The sequence below is a fragment of the Diabrotica undecimpunctata genome, chromosome 9, assembly GCF_040954645.1.
Source record: "Diabrotica undecimpunctata isolate CICGRU chromosome 9, icDiaUnde3, whole genome shotgun sequence".
Lineage (NCBI taxonomy): Eukaryota > Metazoa > Arthropoda > Insecta > Coleoptera > Chrysomelidae > Diabrotica > Diabrotica undecimpunctata.
The window spans coordinates 110,950,053-110,971,143 of NC_092811.1; the positions used below are offsets into that span (position 1 = coordinate 110,950,053).

Here is a 21,091-nt window from a genome sequence, read left to right on the forward strand (position 1 = left end):
TAAGGTTTTCGGTTAACGTGTGGATTGGTGTCATAAATAACCAATTAGTAGGTCCTCACTTTTTTGATGGTCCTTTAACAGGGCAGGCCTATTTGAACTTTCTACAAAATATTTTGCCGAATTTGCTTGCCAACGCGAACGTTGCTATCCGAGGGATGTATTTTCAGCATGATGGGGCACCCCCACACTTTTTACTGGCAGTGAGACAACATCTCAATAATGTTTATGGCAACAGGTGGATAGGACGTGCAGGTCCTATTTCGTGGCCTTCAAGATCCCCTGATTTCAATCCCGTTGATTACCATATTTGGGGACGATTGAAGCAACTAGTTTACACAGTGAATATTAATAACCGACAACAATTAATTGATAGAATTATATATTGTTGTAATACTATTAAAAACGATCCCCAGAGTATCCGTAATTCAATACGTCAATTAACAATTCGACAACAAAAATGTGTACAGGCTGCAGGGTTCCATTTCGAAAATCTATTTTAAATTATTTTTATTTTGTTACCATTATTGTATCTTTTCCAGTTCTAATTTATGGGTTTATCATAACTATGTACATATTTTTAGTTTTTTTTTTAAATTGTTCTTCGTTATTGTTAGTAGTTACTGTTTTTTGTTGTGCAGTGACTCAGTTTATCATTTCAATTAAACTGTTTGAAATTTATAACATTTGTTTAAATTAATTACCTTATAATTTGATACTTCATTATGGTTGTTCTATTTTTGGTAAGATTTGATCGTTCACTAAAAATTTAATAAAAGTGCGACAACATTGTCGCATATGTCGTTTTCATTGGCTATTTATGTAGTTTGAAAATCACTTATTGCATTTGAAAGAAAATAAATACGGGGTGTAATATTTAATACGAATCCCTAAATTAATTTTTCCAAAGCCAGTGCTGGAATTTTTTAGTTTAGCTAATACCAGTCGAATTCTTGATAGTAGTGTACTGTATCATGCAAAAATTTAAAAAATCAAATGAGCCGTATAAACACTACAGTAAAATAAAATAAATGGTCAATTACACAAATCACCCTGTTAATTAATAAAGAAGAGGAGTTGACATTTTTTAGTGGCCACATGATATGCTCCCTGAGGGACTCTACATATAGTAGAAGTATGTAAAGTTCCTCATGACTCACCCTGTATAGTCTAGGAGTCAGGGAAGGGTTGAGTATTCATTTTTATGTCTCCTCGGTACCTAGACGTTTTTTATGTGTTGATTCGATTTTTCGAGGGAACCAGGCTAAAAACTCATCAGATAATTTTGTATTAACAATTTAATTGTTTAAATGATTGTATCTCCTAAATTATTAGAAATATTTAATTTTATCAAAATGCAAATGGTTACATTAAAAAAAATAAACAAGTTGCGTTTGGTAAACTTTTATCCGAAAGATAGAAACGGAGTTATAACAAATTTCATGAAAAACATTTGCAAAATAAGCATTCGATTGAGCTTTTTAGCTCAGCGCTTATATGAATGGTCCCATTCTAGAGTAAACTATGTACATTTTCTTCGTTTTTACTTTTTCATTACAATTATGAGGCAAACTTTTGTTCTAAACTTATGCCAAAATGAACTACGTAAATAAAACAAAACAGCAGCTGGAAACTAATAAATTCTATTTAGCACAAGGGTGGTAGTACTGGTTGTCATATGCCACAGTGAACCATCATCCAGTCCAAGATGGCTTCCCGTGCACATAGTTCACATTGTCATAACATTGTTGATAGAAATTCTAGTGAAGATGAACTCACTGATTTTAGTGTGGGTATTCAGATGATTACCATTCAAGTTCTGATTCGGATATTATAGAATCAGGTAAGATAATAATATTTATTAACATAAATCTTCATTATAAAAATATGGTTATGTTTTGGAATGTTTCTTTTGCCAAAGTAAAGGATGTGAAAATGTATCTCTTTCAGTGTCCGCTGGGAGCGCTAGAGAAATATTAGCAGTTGTACCAACATCCGAACATGGTTTTTACCTATTTATATTAGAATGAAGCAATATATCCCATCATGTTTGTATTGGAATTGTAAAAAAAATTAAAATGTAATGTATTTTGTCTTGGCAAAAGAAAATGCAAATGGTCTTACTTATGCATAATGAATGTGTGTTTGAAAGTATTTTTTATGTATTATAACATAAAAAAGTAATGTTACTTGTAAAATATTTACGTATATAAAATATTAATAATTGTATGCTTTACATATGAAGAAAATACCAAAGATCAGGAAGAGCCCCAAAACAAGAAAAGAAAATCTAATCCCATGAAGTGGAAAAAAAATATTCGCAAGCAAAAAAGGGTAGCTAGTAAAGAATATATCAATACTTCAGGTACTGTTAAACACTCTAAATATTTTATTGACAATTCCTGCAATTGCAAAATGAAATGTCAAAATAAGCTTACAGCAGAGCAAAAAGATTTTTTTTTAATTTGTTTTTTAACGAGTTCAAGTCTTGGGAAACTAAAATTGTTGTTAATTTTTCTAGCTCTATATTATATTTAATAATGTATTAAACTCTCTCGTGGCTATTACTTTGTATCAGATTGTATTGCATCCAATTATTACTGCTTCACAATATACTCTTAAATCTTGAACCTAAAGACATCCAATAAAAAATGATTTGATTATACAATAACGTAATTTTTCTGAACTTAAAATACATAAGTTTCAAACTTTCTTTCTTTCTTTCTTTCTCCCCTTCCTTTTACCCTAACAGGGTGTCGGATTTGGGCTAGCTATTTTAATTTCCATTTACCCACCTCTTCCGTTCTTTTCTATTTCCTGCCATTATTTTCAATTCCTCGAGTGATTTTTGTTTAAGTTTTCCCGCCTCTACTACTTGCTGTATCCATTTTTTTCTTGGTCTGCCTCTTTTTCTTTTGCCGATGTTTTTTGCTTCATAAATTTTTCTTGTTATTCTATTGGATTGCATCCTCATCAGATGCCCATACCAGTTCATTTGTCTCTTTGCTATTTTGTTCATTATCGGTTCCTGGTTGACCATTCTCCTAATAGTCTCGTTGCTTAATCTATCCCATTTTGTCTTTCCAACTATCCTTCTTAGATGTCTCATCTCCATTGCGAATATCCTGCTCTTATGTTTTTCCAGAATTGTCCAGTTTTCACTTGCATAGAGCACAGTCGGTATCACTATTGTATTATATATTTTTATTCTTGTTTCTCGTGCAAGTTCTCTTTTTCCCATTATTGGGGCTAACGCATAATATACCTATCAATTTTCTTGTTTGATTTCTTTGCTCTATTTGTTATTTCCCAGTCTATTTTTCCATCATTAGTTATTATACTTCCCAGGTATTCGTAAGTTGTTACTATTTCCAATTCTGAGTTTTTACATTTTATCTTTATTTGATTATCTTCCTTATCTCCTTTGCCGCTGATTATCATTATCTTACTTTTTTCCTCGTTTATCTCCATTTTAAGTTCTTCTATTTGTTCTACCCATATATCCATTTGTTTCTGCATTTTATTCTCGGAATCTGCTATTAGTACTATGTCGTCTGCATACATTAAGGACTCTATTGTTACCGGTTGTAATCTGCGGTAACCTAATATTGTATGTAGTTGATTAGTTCTGACTCTAGTGTTTCTTATCAATTCGTTCATTACTATTATGAATAGCAAAGGGCTGAGACTATCTACTTGTTTAATACCTCTTTTCCAATTAAATGCGTCCGATCTTTCCCCTGTTATTTGTACCATTCCTTTTACCTCTTTGTAAGTACTTTCTATAATTTTTATCAATGCATTAGGTACGTTAATTTTCCTCAAGCATTTCCCTATAATATGTCTTTCTATCGTGTCAAATGCTGCTCTTAGGTCTATGAATGCTAATACTAGTTTTTTCCCCGTATCTATGCTTCTTTCTATTAGGTTTCTAATGATATATATGTTGTCATTTGTCTGTCTTCCCGGTCTAAATGCCATTTGTTCTTCTCCCAATACCATTTCTACTTCTTGTCTCAGTCTCTTTTGTATTATTTTCGTATATATTTTAAAGCATATCGATGACAGACATATTGCTCTATAGTTGCCGCAGTTTACATGTTCTCCTTTTTTGTATATTGGCACGATGATATTGTTCTGCCAGTCTTTAGGGATTGTTTGTTGTTCCCACGCCTCTTTATATATTTTCCATAGCCAGTTCATTCTTTCTTCTCCCATGTATTTTGCCATTTCCGGTTCAATTTTATCATCTCCACCTGCCTTGCCTATTTTTATATTTGATAATCCTTCTATTACTTCTTCTCTACTTATTTGCTCTGGCTCTGTGTTTTCTTAGCCTTCATTGATTATATTGTCTTCCTTTATCACTTCGGTGTCAAATTTTTTCTCATAATATTCTTTCCATACCCTAGCTATTTGTTCTGGGCTTATTTGTATTTGGTTTGAAGTATCTCTTACTGCGTTTATTTCCTTTCATTTTCCCTGCCTTATGTGTCGTATTGTCGTCCAAAAGTTTCTGTTATTTGTTATATATTCTTCCTGAAGTTCTTCTCCAAATTCTTTCCATGTTTTTGTATTTGCTTGTGTGACTGTCTTTTTTGCTAATCGTCTCTGCCTATAGTATTTTTCTTTATCTTCTTCTAATCCTGTTTCGAGGTATTTTTTCCATGCTATTTTCTTCTTTTTCATTTCTGTCTTCACTTCTTTATTCCACCACCTTGTCCTTTTTAACTGTTTATTATATTTTTTGATTCCACACACTTCAGTTGCTGTTGTCTTTAATACTTCACTGTATGTATTCCATCTTTCTTCCATTGTCCATGTTTCTTTTTGGCGCTCTATTTGTCTCAGTCTTTTGTTAGTTTCCTCCGTGTAAAATTCTCGCACACTTTTTATCTTTAGTTTGTTTACATTTACTTTCTTGTACTCTTTTCTTTCCACTTCCTCCATTTTTTCATCCTCCAGTTTTGCAGTGACCATCCTGTGTTGTATAGACAGTTCGGGTTCCTTTTCCGTTAAGATGTTTTTTATATTTTGTTCTAGGTTTCTCGTATAGACTATATAGTCGATTAAGCTTTTCGCATTTCTCTCTTCAGCCACAAATGTATATTTGTCGTTAATGGTTTGTTCACTGAATGTGTTTCCTATTATCAGGTCATTAGTTTGGCAGAATTCCAGCATTTTAATTCCATTTCTATTTAATGTTTCTTCCCATCAAGCTTCAGCTGTGTCAGCTTTGTTCAAGCAAGGTGTTTCTGAACAGGAGTTAAATTAACGGGTCACTCAAATGCAAGCTCTCTGAAACTATATCTGCAGCTGGATTCCAGTCACCCCCAGAAGTTGATCGAAAATCTCAGAACAAATGAAGCTGGACCTTCAAGTTCCCAAATGCTATAGGTCAATAATACACAAAATCATGGTTTGGTAGAAAAGAATGGGCAAACTACTATAGCTTATAATAATCGTACATTTAATCTTCTTCTTCTTAACATGCCATACACCAAAGTGCGTAGGCGACTATCTCATTACTAGAATTCTGTTCTTGGCGGCGTGACACAGCTCGCCTGTATTGTGTATTCCTGTCCATTCTTTAATATTTCTTAACCAGGATAATTGTTTGCGGCCGGCTCCTCTCCTACCTTCGATCTTCCCTTGTAGGATTAACTGAGGTATTTCATATTTTGCTCCTCTCAATATGTGCCCAAGGTAACCAATCTTGCGTTTTTTAATTAATTTAAAGAGTTCTCTTTCCACGCCGGCTCTCTTAAGGACGTCATCGTTTCGAACTCTATCCACCCAAGGTATGCGCATCATTCTTCTTAATGACCACATTTCAAATGCTTCAAGTTTGTTGATAGATGTTTTTTTCAAAGTCCACATTTCCATGCCATAAAGCAAGATGGACCATATGTAGCACTTGACCATTCTGTAGCGTATTTCGAAATGTAGGTTTTGATTACATAGAAGCGGTCTGAATTTCACAAAAGCTTGTCTTGCCATTTGTATTCGGGTTTTTATCTCTTGTTGTGGATCCGATTGGTCATTGATTGTGGTGCCAAGGTATTTAAAAGTTTTCACGCGTTTTATGCGATCGTCACCTATGCATATTATCGGGTTTTCTGGAGGGTTTCTGCTAATGACCATATATTTCGTTTTCAAAATGTTGATTTTGAGGCCATATTTTTTACCTATGCTATTCACCCTATCAAGTAATAACTGCTGATCTTCCAATTTATCAGTTATAATCACTGTGTCGTCTGCATAGCGTAGGTTGCTAATTGGTATGCCGTTCACCTTAATGCCTAATTCCGTGTCTTCTAATGCTTCCGCAAATATATTTTCAACATATAAATTAAAAAGCATCGGAGAGAGTATGCAGCCTTGGCGGACACCTTTCCGGATTTCAAATTCATCAGTATATTGGTCTTGATCAATCCTCACCTTTGCCATTTGGTTCCAGTATAGATTCTGAATAATTCTGATCTCCTTCTGGTCAATGTTGGCCCTATGTAGTAGTTCCATCATGATATCATGTTTAACATTGTCAAATGCCTTCTCGTAGTCGATGAAGGTGAGGTAGACATATTTTCGTTGATCTAAACAGTTTTGTATTAAAGTGTTCAAACATAAAATTGCCTCTCTTGTTCCTAGTCGTCCCTTAAAACCGAATTGTGTTGACCCGCTAAGTTCTTCTAGTATCTTATACATTCTTGAGTGTAATATCCTAAGGAAGAGTTTCAGCAAGTGACTCATTAAACTGATTAAGCGGTGTTCATTGCATTTTGTAGCATTAGCTGTTTTTGGGATCATCACAAAGGATGACTGCAGCCATTCTCGCGGAATGTAACCAGTATCATAAATTCTATTGAACAGCTTTACCAAGATTTCGATATTCTCCTCGTCTAGTAGTTTTATTGCTTCTATATTAATTTCATCTGGACCTGTTGCTTTATGCATCTTTGTGGTTCTAACTGCATATTCTATTTCACTTCGCATTATTGATGGCACTGATAAGTTTTCGGAAGGAAGTTTGCGCGTTGGTTGTGTTGGTCTTTCGTCATTAAAAAGTCTTTCTGCGTATTCTTTCCACGCCATTGCTATCTTCTCTTCTGACTCTATGTATTCGTTTCTGTCGTTCCGTATTCTTGTTCTGTGGTGGCTTTTGTGTATATTCGATATTTCTTTGATCTTCTTATGTAGTCCAAAACTATCTCCTTTTTCCTGCAATTGTTCTATTTCGTTGCACCTTTCCACCATCCAACGTTCTTTTGCTTTCTTAATTTTCTGGCGAATTTCTTTGTGTATCGGTTTGTATTTGTCTTGATTACGTTGTTGTTTATGTTGCCTTCGCTTTTCCATTAGATCCGTCATCCGTCATCCATTCGTTATGCTTTCTCTTCCTGATCTGTGTTTTAACTTCCCTGTTTACTGCCAGAATCGTTCCTTTAATATCATTGACTATCTCTTCGATATCATCATTTTGTTCTATTATTCGCATTCTTTCATTAATTTGATTTGCATAACTCTTCTTCAGATTTTCGTCTCTCATCAGTTCTCTTGTATTTATAGGCGTGCTGGTGTTTGTATTTGTTCTCTTAATTTTTGCTAGTTTTAACCTCACATCTGCTATTAGCGGATTATGATCGGATGCAATATCAGCACCTGGATATGCTGCGATTCTTTTGATAGCGTTACGAAATCTTCTGTTTATTAAAACGTAGTCAATTTGGTTTCTAATTATTCGATTTGGACGGTCTCCTGGTGATTTCCAAGTATATAACTTACGTACATTTAATATTGTTAATGAAAAGGACGATCCTGGTCGTGCTACCAGCAACTAGTTTTACAAATAGCTCTAAAATATTAATAGTAAAAACCGATAATTAACAAGTTAAAATTATTACTAAAGTGATTATAGTAATTGTTTAAGTGCAGGAAATCATACGTGAGTAAAGAAAACTTTGATCTTGTTTGATTGCATGATAATAAACTGAATAAATTATTGTCCTTACTAACCTAAAAATTTGGTTAGAATAAAAAGAACAATTATCAAAATCTGGTTGCTCGTCAACTTAAAAAAAAACAGATCCTTACTCAGCCGAATTGATGAAACCGAAAAATCGAAAACGACCAAAATGAATAGTAATAACGGCAATGTTATTATTGAGACTGAGAACTCACCAATCACAATACTTCACAGCATTGATTCACTCACCAATAACTTCTCCTAACAATGAGCAGGTAATTATCTTTTCTGCAATGGAGGGCCTCAAATTACAAGATTATTTATTAGAACTCGGACCACTTGTAGATAAAAAAAATATAATTTTTTCATCCAGAATTTCAAACAACCGTGTTTTTGTATACTTATTAAGTAAATCAGCTGTAGACAATTTTTTAAAAGAACATAATTCTATTAAAATTAATAACACAGTAATACCAGTAAGAAAGCTAGTTACCCCGTCACAAATACTTGTTCTATCCAACGTAAGTCCCACAATTCCATATAATTTATTGGAAACCGAGTTAAAAACTATTGGAATTCAGCTAATGTCACCCCTTACATTCTTATGAATTGAAGCCACCGATCCAGCGTATAGTCACATACTTAGTTTTCGAAGACAGCCATACATATCTCCTCCAGAAGATAGTTTCCAAATTCCCGATAGATTAGAAATTAATCATGATGACTTAAAATATCCCATATTTCTTACAACAGATATATTATGCTATAAGTGCAAACAACCAGGTCATTTTGCATCTCAATGTGCTGGCCTCCAACTCCAAGCTTCAAGTTCTTCACATACTAGATCACAACAACAAAGTTCCTCTCTAAACCATTTCCCAGACCGTAATAATTTAAGTGAGTCTATATCAAATACTAGTAACTCTGAAATTATATGTGAACAAATGTCCTCCGGCGGCGTATCAGCCGGGAGCTGACAGCCGTGCCGGACGCATCAAGGAATTTAGATATTGGTCAAAATACTTGGGAATTCCAAGTTTGGCCAAATCCAAATTTCTAATTGACTCGATGCAGGGAAATTCCACTTTTGCTACGTAAAACAAAGGATTTGTTTTACATAAAAGCAGGTAAATTTTCTCTCATCGGGCAGTCGAGTTTGCCTCTTCTACTGTAGACCTAGTCGGTGCTATTATTGTTCCAACTAAGTTATTGTTTTATTTCTGATTTCCTGTATACCTTTTTATTTTAGCATTATTGTATATTCAGACCTTTTCAGGTTAGAATATTACATTGATCTATATTTGTTCATGTACTGATTGTTTGATATTTTATTTGATTATTTTGATTGTTTATTTTCTTGTATTTGTATCTAAGCTGTTCTTCCGTAAGTTAAGAACACTTAGGAATATTTATCTTGCCTTTTCTATTTTATATATTTGATTTTGTACTTTGTATCTAAGTAGTTCTTTTCGGTAAGTCAAAGAGCTCTTAGAAGTATTTCTCTGATATCTGGCTTGTTATTTTATTGTGTGTCTAAGTCGTTCTTTTCCGGTAAGTCAAAAGAACCCTTAGAAATATTTTCATAATCATTGTTGCATTAATATTTCCGATATTTTATCTAAGATATTTTCTTCCTTAATTTAAGAAAATACTTAATACATTTGTCTCTTTTATTTTCCATTTTTTGCTAAGCTGTTTCTTCCGTAAATCAAGAAACACTTAGCAATATTTTCACATCTTTTCTATATTTGATTTTTCTTATTTTCTATTATAAGTCATTTCTTCCGTAACTCAAGAAACACTTATAAATATTTGTGCATTTATTTTACTATATTTGATTCTCTTGTTTATTTTCTGTTCTAAGTTGTTTCTTCCGTAAGTCAAGAAACACTTAGAAACATTTTTCTTTGCATTATATTTTTATACCATTTAATTTACTTGTTTACTAAGTTATTCCTTTCGTAAGTCAAGGAATACTTAGATCATTTTTGCTCTGTTACTTGCCCAGAAGATACAATAGATATTACTAATTCCTCAGAACCAAAATCTTACTTTCCAACACTTGTTCCAAAAGTTTCAAAGAAAAACTTGCAGTCGAAAGATAATCCCTCATTAGAATTTCGAGAATTGCCTCAAAAGATAACCAATTTTATTGACAATCACAATCCCACTCAATAGTCATAAATTCACTGATCTGTTAGAGAACACTCACGGTAGTAGTAATGCATTACGCATTGCTAAAGACTATACCCTAATTTTCTAAATTCTAAATGCAAACTTAGAAGCAATAGCAGTAACAGTAACAATAGGTAAGTACTAATCAAAAAATGAACATATGTAACATTTATATTCCTCCGAGCCAAAATATACAAGGAAATGAACTTTCCGACTTAATTATGCAAATTCCATCATGAAAATTAATTCTTGGAGACTTTAACAGCCATAATCTTTTATGGGGTTCCGAAAAAAACAACTAAAAATGGAAAGTTATTAGCAAACGTAATCAATAGCCTGAATTGAACAATAATGAACGATGGAGCTAAAACTCGTTTCGACGCAGCTACTGGAAATTTTTCAGCTATTGACTTGTCTATTTCTGACCCATCAACGTTACTAAATCACACATGGCAAACCGTAGACAACTTATATGGAAGTGATCATTATCCGATAATAGTAACAAAAATTTCTAACCCCACAACAAAAACCAATCATTTGCAAAAGTGAAAAATTAAGCAAGCCAACTGGAACATTTTTAAAAGAAAAATTACTGAAGAAATATCGAATACCCCTATAATTGAAGAAGACATAAACTTAACTGTAAAATTCTTTAATAACTTAATCACTGAAGCCGCCACAATTGCAATGGAAAAAACAAAGTATATAACAAAAAACAAAGTTGTTCCCTGGTGGAATGAAGAGTGCAAATTATTGGCAATAAAACAAAGTAAAACAGATTTGGATACTTTCAAAAGACCTAAAACCAATGAAAACTTGATAGAGCTAAAGAAAAAAGGGCATATGCAAAATTAATTACTACCAGATCTAAAAAAGAGTCTTGGAAAAAATACGTTCAAAATATTAACAGAAATACAAACATGTCATCAGCATGGAAAAAAGTTAAGAAAATATCTGGCGTCAATACATAAAATGAAATAAAAGACCTAGAACGAAATAGTAATCTACAAGACAAAAACAATAATCTACAAATGAAAATTACAGCAATACTTTTTTACGATATTGGGAAGAAGAAGAAGCAAATTCAATAGAAATTATAGTCAATAACGATGATATAAATACTCCAATTAATAAAACAGAACTATTAGAAACAATCCAAATGTTAAAGACACATCACCAGGCCCAGATGACATACCCGCAATATTCTTAAAACAGTTACCTAACGAAGCTTTAGACTTCCTATTGAATATTTTTAATACAATCTGGTGTAAACAAAAATTTCCTGACTTAAATAGAGACAAGCTATTGTCATCCCTACACTAAAACCTAACAAACCGGCTACAGCATCAGATTCATATAGGCCAATAACACTGTTCTACTTGCTAGAGAAAATAATAAATAATAGACTTACGTGGCATTTGGAACATCACAATTTACTTATACCGGAACAAGCTGAATTTCGTCCTTTGAGATCTACTATAGACAATATTTTACATTTAGAAAGTCAAATTAATGAAGCCTTCTGTAACAAACAGAAATGCGTAGCTGTTTACTTTAACATTCACAAAGCATTTGACAGCATGGCGACATAGAATATTAACAAAGCTGCAGACTTGGGGAATTCAAGGAAATATGTTGGCATTTTTGAATAACTTTCAAAATGAACGCAAATTTCCAGTACGTAGTAATGGAGAACTTTCTAGTATTAAGTCTCAAGACAATGGAACACCACAAGGATCTGTAATTAGCCCTACACTTTTTTTAATAGCAATGAATGTTATAAAAAATCTCAAGAGACCTCTACAGACTAGATTATATGCTGTTGATATGATAATGTTTATCAAAGGAAAAAATATTAACTCGTTGGTCAAACTTTACAATACGAACTAAATACAATCGAAAGTTGGGCTAATACTAGTGGATTCTATTTTTCAGCTGACAAGACACAATATATTATTTTTTCCAAAAAGGTTATTCACACTAACGTACCTGCCTTAAAATTAGACACAAAGTTTTTGAAACGAAGTACAGAGATAAAATATTTAGGCAAAAAATTCGACAAAACTTTAAGTTGGAAACCACAAATTAAAAAATTCGCGATATCATGTCAAAATGGTATAAGAAATCTTCTTAAATGTTTAACCAACAAACAATGGGGTGCTGACGGAGATACATTATTACTGTTGTATAGAATCCTAATCCGATCAAAATTGGACTACGAATGCATTGCATATTCTTCAGCGTCGAAGTCAAATTTAAAAATCTTAGACATTATACACAACAATGCATTACGCGTAATCTCTGGAGCTTATAGAACAATTCCTGTTGCAAGCCTCAAGTGGGAACTTAGAGAGCCATCATTACATGAACGACGGAAATTACTTAGTCTATCTTACGCTTCAAAACAATCATTACTACAACCTGACAACCCTTTTCTTACGCAGTCATCGTTATCAAATATCAATATAAGACCACATTTACCATTTCAATTAAGGATCAAAAACATTTTAAACTCTATTGAAATTTTTAATTTTCCCTCAACACATTCAGCAAACGTAGACACGCCATCTCCCTGGTTAATACCTTTGCCTACTTTAAATTTAGAACTATCATCATATCACAAATCTGAAACTAATCCACAAATATTTATAAGCAATTATAATAGAATAATTTCTTCTTTCCCTGAATATATCCAAGTTTACACAGATGCATCTAAAACAACTTCCGGTGTAGGATCATCATTTGTTATAAGAGACATAACAAAAAGTTTCAAATTGCGTACAGAATCCACTGTGATAATTGGAGAAATGTATGCAATATACAGAACTCTAAATCACATACAAACAGTCAAGCCAGATAAGTTCCTTATTATTGCTGACTCAATCAATTCCGTCCGTATACTGTCAAAAATGTACACCTGCAACCCGATTGCTAAATTAATTAAAAACAAAATGCAGCAGCTGGAAAACAAAACATTAGTCTTCGTGTGGGTACCATCACATATAGGAATTAAAGGAAACGAACTAACTGATAAAAATGCTCGAGAAATAGCAAATTCCTCAAATATTAGTCCAATAATAAAACCATTAGCAGAAGACCTCAATCCGTACTTTAAACAAAAGCTGATATGTAATTGGACTAAATGTTGGGAAGAAAAATCCTCAAAGTTAAAAGAAATTAAACCAAATATTGGACGATGGAGTAACAATATCTCTAGCCGTTTCCTTCAGGTTCTATTAACCAGACTCTGATTAGGACACAGCAAACTCACACATGAATATCTCATGAAGAAGGAACCTCAACCAATATGTTGTGACGTGCAGTTAACAGTGAAACGCCTATTAACGGAGTATCCCAATTATAGTGCTGAAAGACTAACTAATAAAATTCCCTCAGTTATAAGAGATATTTTTAGTGAGTGTACCAGTGAAAATATTGTGAAATTTTTAAGAAACTGTAACATATTGAACCACATTTAAGTGTGTTATTTATTTGTTATTTGTAATCATTATTGTTTACATTAAATCCATCCGCTAATAACCAATATGGTTAATGCGGCTGCCTTTAAATAAAAAAATATATTGTTAACAAATAAATAAAGATTATGTTTCGTTGATATGTTGCATTAATTGTCTCGTGAAATTGTCGTGTGGAATATCATTCGAGAGAAAATTATTTACCGGCAAAATTGTCTTCTGGTTTTATTTCAGTTTGTTGCTTTTGGCAATTTTTGCTTATGGAATTTTGGCAAAATCACTCGACTGACGTCTGGTGATTTAACTGTCAAAATGTAATTCGCGAAAATTGCCAGGCAACAAACTATCATACCAGTCGAAATATTGCCGGCAAAATTTTCTCTCTTATGATATTATATACGATAATATATTAATATTAACGTTACGTACCTTCATATTCAAACCGTTTAGTTGTAAAACAGTTTTATTTCTGAAGACTATTGTAAGTAGCGAACGGTTTTATCTGAGTCCTAATCTAACATGAAGTGTAAAGTAAACAAATTATGATATGAAACAAAACAAAACGCTTTTACCATTAGGTGGTTAAAAATGCAAATTACTTACTTATAAACACTGTATTTATTGTAAAGTTTTGTCGATCCTTCAAAATTTAAAACGTTAAAATTTAAACGAATAATTGTTTTAAAGCGTTTGACAAGTACTTTACTAAATACTTTTGTGTATATTATATATTATTATATTATAAATAAGTCTTTTTGAGCAATTATTGGATTAGTATATTACCAAAGTAATATCGAATTCGAGGAAAACAATTTTTGGAGAGAACACAACTAATGAAAGAAGCATAGATTATATATATTAAATATATTACACAAGGACTTGATAAAAGGTATATACATATATATATATATATATATATATATATATATATATATATATATATATATATATATATATATATACACTCAGGTGCAAAAAAATCGATCCATGGGTATTATTTGCTGAAAAAAGAAAACGTTTGAAGATATTAGTTTTAAATCAGGTATATATGTAAAAGTATATGTTAGATTAAAATAATGTTTAAAGATTATACAAAAAATCATTTATTTATAGAGACATACGCCAAAACTAAAAAATACAAGAATATTCAAAACTTTCTGAAATTAAGAAAAACATTGATAATAAATCAATATCTAGTGTTTCCCCCTCGGGCCCTTATAACAACCTGTACACGTCTAGGCATTGAGGTAATTAACCTCTGGATATCAAATTGATCCAATTGGTCCCATATTTCTTGAAGAGCCGCTGTAAGTTCAGCCAAATTGTTTGGACGGGGTCTTCGTGCTCGAAGACGTCTTCCCATCATATCCCATAGATGTTCTATGGGATTGAGATCGGGACTGCAAGCTGGCCAGTTCATACGGACAATTTCCACCACCTCTATATATTGGTTGACGATTCTAGCACGGTGAGGACGCGCGTTGTCGTCCATAAAAATAAAATTAGGTGAAATGAAAGGAGCAAAAGGTACCACATGCTGATCTAAAATACTTGTTATGTATCTTGCAGCAGTCATATAACCTCTATCTACAATAACTAAATCAGTATGGGCTTCTGAACTGATACCAGCCTAAACCATAACGGAGCGCCCCCATAACTTATTATTTCTGCAATATTACATTGAAAATATCGCTCTCCGTGTCTTCTCCAAACCCTTTCTCGGCCGTCTGGTGACCTTAGACAAAATCTGGACTCATCTGAGAACAATACATTACCCCAATCTGCATCACTCCAGTTTTCCTGTTCTCTTGCAAAAGCAAGGCGAGCTCTGCGATGTTCTATGGATAGTATTGGGGATAGGGCTGGCCTTCTGGATAATAAATTACCTTTTACAACTCGTCGACGAACTGTCCATCTGCTTACATCCACATTTCTCACTTCGCTCAGACGATTTGCCAGTTCAACTGAAGTAAGATGCTGATTTCTCAAACATGATGAGACCAGAAATCGATCATCTTTTTCGGATGTTACCCTTCTACGACCTTATCCTGGTCTTCTTGTGAAGTTACCGGTGTCGCTAAAACGCCGAACTGCTCTTTGAACCGAAGATCGACTAACACCCAACATTTCAGCTGCATAATATTGGCTACGACCATCTTGAACTAAAGTCATCGCCCTTGCAGCATCTGTCGGAGTTAGAGACATTTAGGAAGGATAATTAAATAAAAATATAACATGTTTTGAAAATAAAATCACTAAGTACACTAGTATGGTTGTTGAATTAAAAACAACATTCAATAAATATCTACTTGCTTCAGACCCTTTTTGACAAAAACCTGAAATACCAATTTGTTTTAAGAAATATAAAAAGCAATATTAAAAATATTATTTTATTTCTCGTATACGAGGGTACACCTAAATTTACATACGTAATTTAATGTCTCTAAAATTATACAACTTCAAATAAATAAGAAATAAGGAATGGATCGATTTTTTTGCACCTGAGTATATATATATGTATATATGTATATATATATATATATATATATATATATATATATATATATATATATATATATATGCTGTCACTATTTTTCCGGGATATATATATATATATATATATATATATATATATGTATATATATATATATATATATATATGTATATATATATATATATATATATATATATATATATATTGTTATATTATATTTTTTATTAATCAAAGATAGAATAAACATTTTACTTTGTTATAGAACGCGGGCACATAAATTTGCAACGCCCTGTATATCGATTTGTAAATATTTGTTATGAGTAGAGACTGGATTATATTCAAAATGCAAGTGCATATATCGCACCTTGAAAACCATATGGCAATATCTGCAATTTTTTCGTAAAATAACCTTTTAATGCAGTCTAATAGAAAAAAAAAATCTATTTTTTAATTCTGTTTAGCAGCATCTGCAACGAATTTTAAATTCGGCACCAGAAAGATACGTCCTTATGGCTTTTGTAAAAAATCCATTCATCTTTTTATACCATCAGGCATTATCTGCAGTTGTTGCTCTATGGTTCTAAAATAGGAACAAAAACTCAGATCTATCTGGCAATATCAGCAGTTAATGCCAAATGGTTTTTTAAGCCTGGCAAAAATGTAACATTGCCTGTAACTACTTTTATCTGTTGTGTTGTGAGTATCGTTTTTAATTTAGTTAAACGTAGTAAGAAGCAATACAAGAACCATGAACCATAGAAGATTGAATTTTCCTCAATCTTTGCGAGATAACATACTACGCAAGATACGTACTTATATTTATATGTTTTATTTAAAGAAATGCATAGGTAATTTGTAGGTTATGTTTCGTGTATTAAATGATGTTAGATTAAACCTTTGTCGACCAACTGTACTTAAAAGTACCATAATGTTGTCAGGGACAATTTATAAAAGTGTCTACATTCCACTTACAAAAATCACTAAAATTTCACTAGATTAAAAAAAAAATAAATTTCTATGGACTAATATAACAAAAATTATATTTTCTCAATATTTTTAATTCGAAAGTTAAAGACCTTAACGTAAATACCAATATAATATATAACAATAACAATAATTATTATGTTGAAGGAATTATTCCAAACAACCATAATACAAATTTTATTTAATAAAATAAAGAACGGGACCAAAGTACTCACATCAACTATTTGAAACAATTAAGTTTTATTATATTTTGAGGAATAGCATTTAGGTCATAATATTTACATAAAAGTTTAAGAGTAAGTGAATGATTTATGATTACCGATACCGGAATGACGTTATAAATATGTTCCGATTAGGTTTGAAATTTTTTATTACGAATTTCCGGGGATTTCTCTTTCTTTGTAAGTAATTTTTAAACAATACAGTATCAAATAAATACAAACGCATTAAAAAGGTTAACGAAAAAAAATGAAATATATGTTTATAAGGATCCAAGTGATATTTATCCGTCATCAAAATCATGGACGACGATCGTACCTGGCACCCTTAAACCAAATAGAATTCACCTTCGGATGACAACACAGATGAGGAAATTTGTCCAAGACTGAATAGTGTTACTGATTCTAATACTCTTGAAAATAAAGGTGTTGTGCAGATAAGCTCTAAAAAGAAAAGTAAAAAGAGGAAATGTCAACCGGAGGAATGGGCAAAAAATAAAAGAAAGAAATTACGCAATTTAGGAATGGATTATTTTAATGTAAAAAAAAATGTGACCCTTGCTCGTAAAATTAAAGCAAGATGTACTGAGGTAAAATGCAAATCTGAAAGCAAAAATGTAACTGATGAACAAAGAACGCAATTATTTAAAAATTATTGGGCATTAGGAGACTTACATCTTCAGTGGAATTTTATAGGAAGATCAATGGAAAAAACTAATGTGAAATATAGAATAGTAAATCCAGACAGTAATCGTCGAGCAAACTATGCCTATTTCTTTGAAGTGAACGGCAAGAAACGTAGAGGGTATAAGCACAATTTTATTGCAACACTGGGAATAAGCGAGTTTATCCCAAAAGACAAGCGAGGAACTCACAAGAATGGAAAAAGAATCGACGGAGTCGTGAAACAAATCATAATGAGTTACATCGAATCCATTCCTAGAGTGGAATTTCACTGCTTAAGAAAACAAACTACCAGAGAATTGGTCAGTGGTGACAAAACTCTGGCTGATATTCATCGCGATTATATAAAATTTTGAGAAGAAAAAGGTTCGGTGTTCAGAAATTACGCTACGTTTAGGACCATATTTAACACGGAATTTAATATAAGTTTCTTTAAGCCGAAAAAAGACCTCTGCTCGCTATGTGAAAGTTACAAAATTTCATTAGATAAATCTACATTAGAAGCAGCCTATAATACTCACCGTCAAGAAGTGGAACTTAGTAGAAAAGAAAAAGAAAATGACTCAAAATCTGCAAAATCCAATACTTGCATTACTGCTTGTTTTGACTTACAAGCCGTATTACCAACACCTTCAGGCGATGTCTCCTTATTTTATTACAAAAGGAAATTATCAACATTTAATTTCACAATTATTGACCTGACCACAAATGCAGGACACTGCTACCTTTGGTTCGAGGGAATTGCTAATCGTGGTCCAAACGAAATAGCCTCATGCCTGTTACAATTTTTTGAGGAACCATGCCAGAGAACAGGAAATAATATTATATTTATATATCTGCAGTGGGCAAAATAAGAATAAGTATATTGTCTGTCTTTATCTCTATGCAGTACATAAATTGAACATACCTAAAATTACCCAAAAATTTTTGATAACTGGTCACTCCCAAAATGAGGGAGATAACATGCATTCTTTGATTGAGAAACAAAAAAAGGGTATTAAAAGGAGGACCAATTTATGTACCTGCGCAATGGGTCACAGTAGTTCAAACAGCGAAAAAAACAGGTCACCCTTACAAAATTAATGAAATGTCTACAACGGATATATTGGACTATGTAAGGAAATGGGGAAAAATTATAACATTGGCGAAGAAGGAAATCAGGTCATCTGGAATGAGATTAAGATGATCAAGGTGGAGAAGATACTTAAAAATAAGTTTCAGGTTAAGACAAGCTACAACGATACAGAGTTCAGAACCATTAATATAAGACGAAGACAACGAGGGGTAGTGGCAAATATGGAACTAAGTAAAGCATATGGAAGGAATATCCAATCTAAAAAAAAAGATCTGCTGCAAGAACTATGTAAGGCTAATGCTATCCAAGAGCACTCACTACCATAGGTTTTATGAAGATTTACATGTGAACAATGGAACAGTAGAAACCGATCAAATAGAATACAATATGCATGATTTCGATTAAGTGTTAAAACCAAAAAATTGTAATAAATAAGTACAATCTTAAATAAAAAAAAATTTATTTGATATGAATTTTTACAGCATCATTTTCCAAAATTGATATATAATTTAAAACCATATGGCCGTATGTGCTAAAATACCTATTTCCTGAAATAAATTTCACATACTCCTTACTGCATATAAAAATATGCAAAATTAAAGACAATTATGCTAAATACCAGGTTTCTACTAACTAGGTTCTAATACCAGGTTTCTACTTGTAACTTAATTTTTGGAACAACAGTAAATAATATTAACTTTAAAAAAAATTGAAACGCTCATAACTCAACATTATGATTTTTGCAGTTACTGCCCTATGGTTTTCAAGGTGCGATATATGCAGTATATTTGTGGGTTTCTTAATAAATGCATATGCTATTCATATTTACTTGATTGAAAGCATATTGCCACATATTTGAAAATATCACATAAATAAAATGGTTTTCTATACATATTTAGATAATAGTTTATTGGATTTATTCATAGCAGGTACTAGGTAAGGTAACTACGAAATTATTTTATTACAAATATCTTCTACATCTACAAGTTTTATTGTTTGGGAAAACCCATCTCAGAATTATTTTTCAGAAGAATATGGCCAACATGTAGGTAGGTATTATACAGGAAATTCATTTTTAAATTCTCTTTACCACCTGCCAAATCAACTTGTGATTGTGAATATTGTGCTTATAAAATAAAAATAATTTCTTTTTTGAAAATATGCCGAAAGTAGCGAAACAAAAATCAAGTCTATTGCGGAGTTGGGTTGGTCGCAACAGTGAAATGCATATTATAGACAATGAAAGTGTTTTCTGTACACTTTGTGATAAAAAGGTGAGGCCACTTATATTGTAACGATTCAAAAATTTAATTTAAAATCTCATTTTTGCAAGAAAATCGGTATATCCATACTAAACATGTAACAATTTGTACATCTAGTAGTCCCCATCTATGTCTTAAAAGCTTCAGATATCTGCGAAAAATTGTTCGACCTTTTTTTTAACCAGACTGGGCTAATTAGAAAAGAATTCAACTCTTCGCAAAAATCAAATATAATTAAAAAGTAGCTTTTTAAGTAAACAAAAAATAAATAATATTTTTTTTGTTCTTGTATCTAAAGTGATCATTAGTACACAAAAAGCTTATTACTGGTTTTAGATATAGAATGAAATTAAAGTAATAAAAAACAGGTAATTAGAATAATATTTACTTTAATAATAATTGTTCCTAATGATGATTAATTGTTAAATATTTACTTTGTTTTCGAAAAATATGTTCCTCGTTAGAGAAATTATGCAATTATATTATATTATAGCCTATTACACATCACCACATCATACTATAAATAGGTGTAGCTTCTACTGCTCTCTGTACTAGGTAATCAGTTAATCGAGATGATTTTTCTCTTAGATATCAAGATTGTATAAAAATATTATTTTTGTATAGAAATATTTATGTTATCTTTATTGCATAGTTTACTTTCTGTTTTTTTTTTACCGCATCAACCCCTAGGGTTATTAGCTGGGTAGTATGTCTTTATTTCAGAAAATTTACACATAGCATAAAAAAATTTACATAATAT

The 21,091-nt window shown here is 32.0% G+C and overlaps 1 protein-coding gene across 1 annotated transcript in view; it reads right to left on the reverse strand.

The window, feature by feature from the left end:
• LOC140449859 (glucose dehydrogenase [FAD, quinone]-like) overlaps positions 1 to 14,184 on the reverse strand; it is a 55,310-nt gene extending 41,126 nt beyond the window's left edge. The window contains exon 1 of the mRNA XM_072543242.1: positions 14,044 to 14,184. Within this exon, the coding sequence (XP_072399343.1) occupies positions 14,044 to 14,049 (6 nt within the window). The 5' untranslated portion in view covers positions 14,050 to 14,184. The remainder of the gene's footprint in view (positions 1 to 14,043) is intronic.
• Between the last annotated feature and the right edge of the window lie 6,907 nt (positions 14,185 to 21,091).